The sequence below is a fragment of the Austrofundulus limnaeus genome, unplaced genomic scaffold, assembly GCF_001266775.1.
Source record: "Austrofundulus limnaeus strain Quisiro unplaced genomic scaffold, Austrofundulus_limnaeus-1.0 Scaffold26, whole genome shotgun sequence".
NCBI classification, from domain to species: Eukaryota; Metazoa; Chordata; class Actinopteri; order Cyprinodontiformes; family Rivulidae; genus Austrofundulus; species Austrofundulus limnaeus.
The window spans coordinates 3,483,667-3,488,141 of record NW_013952428.1 but is presented as its reverse complement, the minus strand read 5'-3'; the positions used below and the strand labels follow the sequence as shown (position 1 = coordinate 3,488,141).

The window sequence follows — 4,475 nt, the reverse complement described above, 5'->3', positions numbered from 1 at the left end:
CCAGTGAAATATACTTATGTTTGTGGTTGTAATGTGACAAAATATGGAAAAGTTCAAGGGGTATGAATACTTTTGCAAACCACTGTATTTTGTTCTAATACCCTATAAAATTGCTGGTTTTAATGTTGTGGTTGATCAGTGTATGTCGCTGAGGTTTTACCTTGTATCTTGTTGCCAATCTCATCAGTTCTCTCAGGGCCACATCTGTTCCTACCACTCCCAGCAAAATCCCATGTGATAACTAGTGACAGAATAACAGAGTTCAGAGCCATGGCTTATACATGTCAATGCTGCAGAGAATTTAACTTTAACCCCCAGTCATTTTGTTTAATTTAAAGTAGAAGTGTTTCCCTCCTAAAGAGTTTTGATGCTGTATAAAATTGGTTTGCATTTTTATTTCCTATTTAATGACATGTTTTACAGAAAAATGTTATAATGCAACGCAAAAAGTCACTCATGGATTGGGCAAAAATGTCACCCCCACTTTGTCATCAATGCCAAAATGATCAACTTCCTCTTTAGCCAAGAGGATGCAGAGATCCAGGGAAGGTTTGTGAAACAATCTGAACTTACAGTCTCTTCCTTCTTGCTGAAAACCGGCATGGCTACTGATGTCATCAGGAGCAAACTCTGTGCCTGAGTGTTGAAGAGCTGAACCACGGACACAGAAAACACACCCAGAAAGACAAAGAAAGTTTGTTCAAAACAAAGGTTGTTCAAAATAAGCTGACATCTAACAAGAAAAAAAAAGGTAAAGAAACAACAACAAAAAAATAACCTACTTAAAAATGCTAGTTTGTTTCCAAACTTTGGTGGGAGAAATGATACTTTAAAGTGTATAACTCATTCCAGCTGTAAGACAGTCTAAAAATGAATGTTGAATTTCCTTAACCAAATTATGTTGTCTGGTTCCACTTAAATGAGTAAATTCAAAGCAATTTACTCATTTACTTTGAAAGAAAATAAGCAAAGGAAATCAAACATTTCATTTTTTAGAGTGAGGATAAGCTAACATTAGCAAAACAGGAAAAAAATCTACCGAAGGCCACTAAAAGTTATCAGGTTTAACTAATAAATAACACTACTGAAGCTTTTTAGCTTCAACTCCGAACATGGTTACCTCGTCTTTATTGGGGAGCTAAAAGTTGTGAAGGAGGGAAGGGAAAACAAGCATGAGATGAAAATGTGACAAAAGAAGAATGAAAAAAGACAAACAGCAAACAGATGAGATTGTAACAAGAAGGAGAATAAAAAGTAAATATAAAACTGGTTGAAATGAATTTGTTTTTATTAAGGTGAATCAGGAACATGGTTCCGTATAGATTTCCTCACATAAATCCTGACTGGTWACAAATTATAAGTACAAGTAAAAAGAAAATGTTTTTCCAATGCTCTAAATTATAATATTGTTTCCATGGATAGAAGAATAAAGTTGTACTTTATTCATATTTTTCCTGTCATTACCCTGCATTTTGTAATCTTCACATTCACATCATTTTGGTTTAATAATACTTGAATTTTACATCCTATGAGAGTGGAAAGTGGACAGACAGTCTTAATCAGAAACAAAGTGACTGAAGGAGGGTAAGTGACTGACCACACTGTCCATATATGCCTCTGTCCAGATGATATCATGGTCATGGTTGATCACCATCGGCCGGCTCAGAACGTGGAGGTACTCCATCACATTTTCCTGCACATCTGCCAGTGTCGACACGTGTGTGTAGTACCCTGAATGATACACATATCAACACAACGTTCAGCAAATTATGTTTCCTACTTGTTTTGTGCTGAACGTTACATGCAAAACAAAAAAAAATACTTGTTATGTTTGTGTTGCAGAGTAAAGTGATTACTRGCTGGTATGGGCTGCTGCATGAGACCATGTAAGTCACAAGAGGGCAGCAGCTGATAGCATTTTACGTCGCATCACTTACACCCCCTGCCTTCTAACCAAGGACAGGAAAGTACTTGTGTTTGAAGTTGTCATTGCTCTATTTATCACATCCACAAGGCAGTTTCCTTCTTAGATCCTAAATGTTTATTCATTTAAAAAGGATTTACCTTTGTTATTGCAGGCAATCCATTTCACATTTTCAGCAAATGTCATCTCACGTCCAATGAGGTAAGTGAACACCCGAACCTGGAGACAAAACCACACATCAAACTTATTACTAAAGCTTGAGTTKGTTCCCATTTATTCTTCATTTTTTTGAGTCGTACCCGCCGTTCTGGCCAGTTAAACTCTTCGAAAACATCCTTGAAGTCCTCCATGGCGCCATCAGTTATCAGCATGATGACCTGGTTACACAAGCTGCCCTGTCCCAGTGTAGCAGCCTGAAGACAACACACACCATTAGTTTGAATAGTTAGTATTTGCTCCAAGTATTTAATGCAATCAAAAGGTCTCATTATAATGTTGGAAAAGAAAAATGTGGACAAACCTCGTTCAGGACCTTGAAAGATTCTTTCATTGCATTTTTCACTTTGCCCTCTCCCTTCACATGGATCTCATCCACTAAAAGTTTAAAATGCTGGGAAGACACAGATTAATAAACACACATAATAACACCGATCTCACCCTCTGGTAAATTTAGGTGAACTGGTCTTTGGAAAAATAGAGATCTTTTGAAACATAAGGAGAAGAAAAGGATTATCCCTCACTCCCTGACACACTGACCAATAAAAGGAAAGTTACTACAACACCAGGAGGTAATCAGGATTAATGAACACACATGTACACTCTGACTCCGACACACACACACACCGCTAATGTCGGTTCAGCTTAAAGCTGGCCTTCATAAGAAATCATCTCTATAAACAGACTGTTATTTAAATTAGAAGGTGAGAAAAGAAGAACTGTAGCTGTTCGGGAATGTTAAGAACCGATGAGTGGTCACACTTGAGGTGAAATAAATGTGCCAATGCACATCTGAAGGATTCATTCTCCAGTAGTCTGCCTTTCTAACCTTTGAACCAATCAAATCTCTGCTTGCAGGTCACATGACCTGCCCCGTAATGATGAGCCTAAAATTGTCAGCAGCCACTGACCTCACCTGATCTGCGCAGATGTGGAGATTGAAAGTAGGACATACGTTCAAGCAACACACACACACACACACACACACACACACACACACACACACACACACACTTGTTCTTCCGTCCTCATAGGGGCTTTGCATTGACTTTCATTATATTTCCAGTTCTTTCTACAGCCTAACCCACCCTAAATTTACACCTTAGTCCTAAGCCTAAATCCCCAACCAAAAACAGCATTTAAACTCATGAGAACCRGGTCCCCATAAGGAGCAGTGTGTCCTCACAAAGCTGTGTGTACCAGAGAAGTGCTCAAAAATGGTCCCCACAAGGTAACAAATACATGTCCATGCACTCACACAGAAGCTGAGCAGGTGTTGGGATATGAAAACAGMAAACAAATGAGGATGAAGCAGTAAAAGAGATATACTGATGCTGTATATTCAAACAAAGTAAATGAGGGTGAGAGATGCTTTATCGACTGAGCAGGTTCTGATGATGATGATGATGATGATGATGATGATGATGATGATGATGATGATGATGATGATGATGAGTTTATTGTTTTGCTATATCATAGATTTCAGCTTAATATTATCTAGATCAGGGATGGGCAACCTAAATATTGGAAAGGGATATATTTTTTTGTCGATACTACCAATTGGACGTACACAGTGCAGTAATTTAACATATTTCATGCTCAAACATATGTATAATTGTTGTAATCTTGTTTAATAAATAAGAATATAAAACATTTGAAGAAAATATAAATAAACACTTACTTTAGCGAGCTGAAATGCAATGACATAAGACGCCTTTAGTGCAGACTCCTGCGTAAAAAGTCGCTGTTTATTTACTCACAACTTCAGTAAACTTCTTATATTTAGCTTTGTGCAACATGTTGTAGTGGCGACTTATRCTAAAATCCTTCATGGCAGACRGYGTCTCTAAGAAGACTTAACACAGAGGTTAGCCTAAAATTCTGTGAAAAGATGGACTACCTTCCAAAATAATATTAAACATATAACAAAAAAATTACATAAAAACACTCTTAAAGTAGATCTTAGATCCTAATAGTTGCTTTGATTGCTTTAAAAAAGCAACCTCCGGTTTGGTGGGCCAAACGACAGTCAACCTCCGGCCACATATGGCCCATGGGCCACCAGTTGCCCATCCCTGATATGATTAAAAATAACTGATAATTCTTAATTATTACTGTCTTTCAAAGAAAGCCTTATACCACATTATTATTAATCTGTAATGTGCAATACAACTAAGACTTTGAAAACATATTTTCACTGTGGTGTTTTAACCAACATGTAAAACTTGAGCCAGAAAAGGTCAGCGGAGGCTAATTATGTTAATCAGCTGTGAGCCTGTGTGTGTGTGTGTGTGTGTGTGTGTGTGTGTGTGTGTGTGTGTGTGTGTGTGTGTGT

General features: G+C 37.6%; 1 protein-coding gene across 1 annotated transcript in view; it reads right to left on the bottom strand.

Annotated features, from left to right (window-relative positions):
• LOC106515162 (voltage-dependent calcium channel subunit alpha-2/delta-4) overlaps positions 1 to 4,475 on the bottom strand; it is a gene marked incomplete at its 3' end in the record, with an annotated part of 21,084 nt that overhangs the window by 5,363 nt on the left and 11,246 nt on the right. Inside the window, 7 exon segments of the mRNA XM_014004823.1 lie at positions 161 to 241; positions 574 to 651; positions 1,121 to 1,138; positions 1,598 to 1,731; positions 2,065 to 2,143; positions 2,224 to 2,337; positions 2,445 to 2,534. Of these exon segments, the coding sequence (XP_013860277.1) occupies positions 161 to 241; positions 574 to 651; positions 1,121 to 1,138; positions 1,598 to 1,731; positions 2,065 to 2,143; positions 2,224 to 2,337; positions 2,445 to 2,534 (594 nt within the window).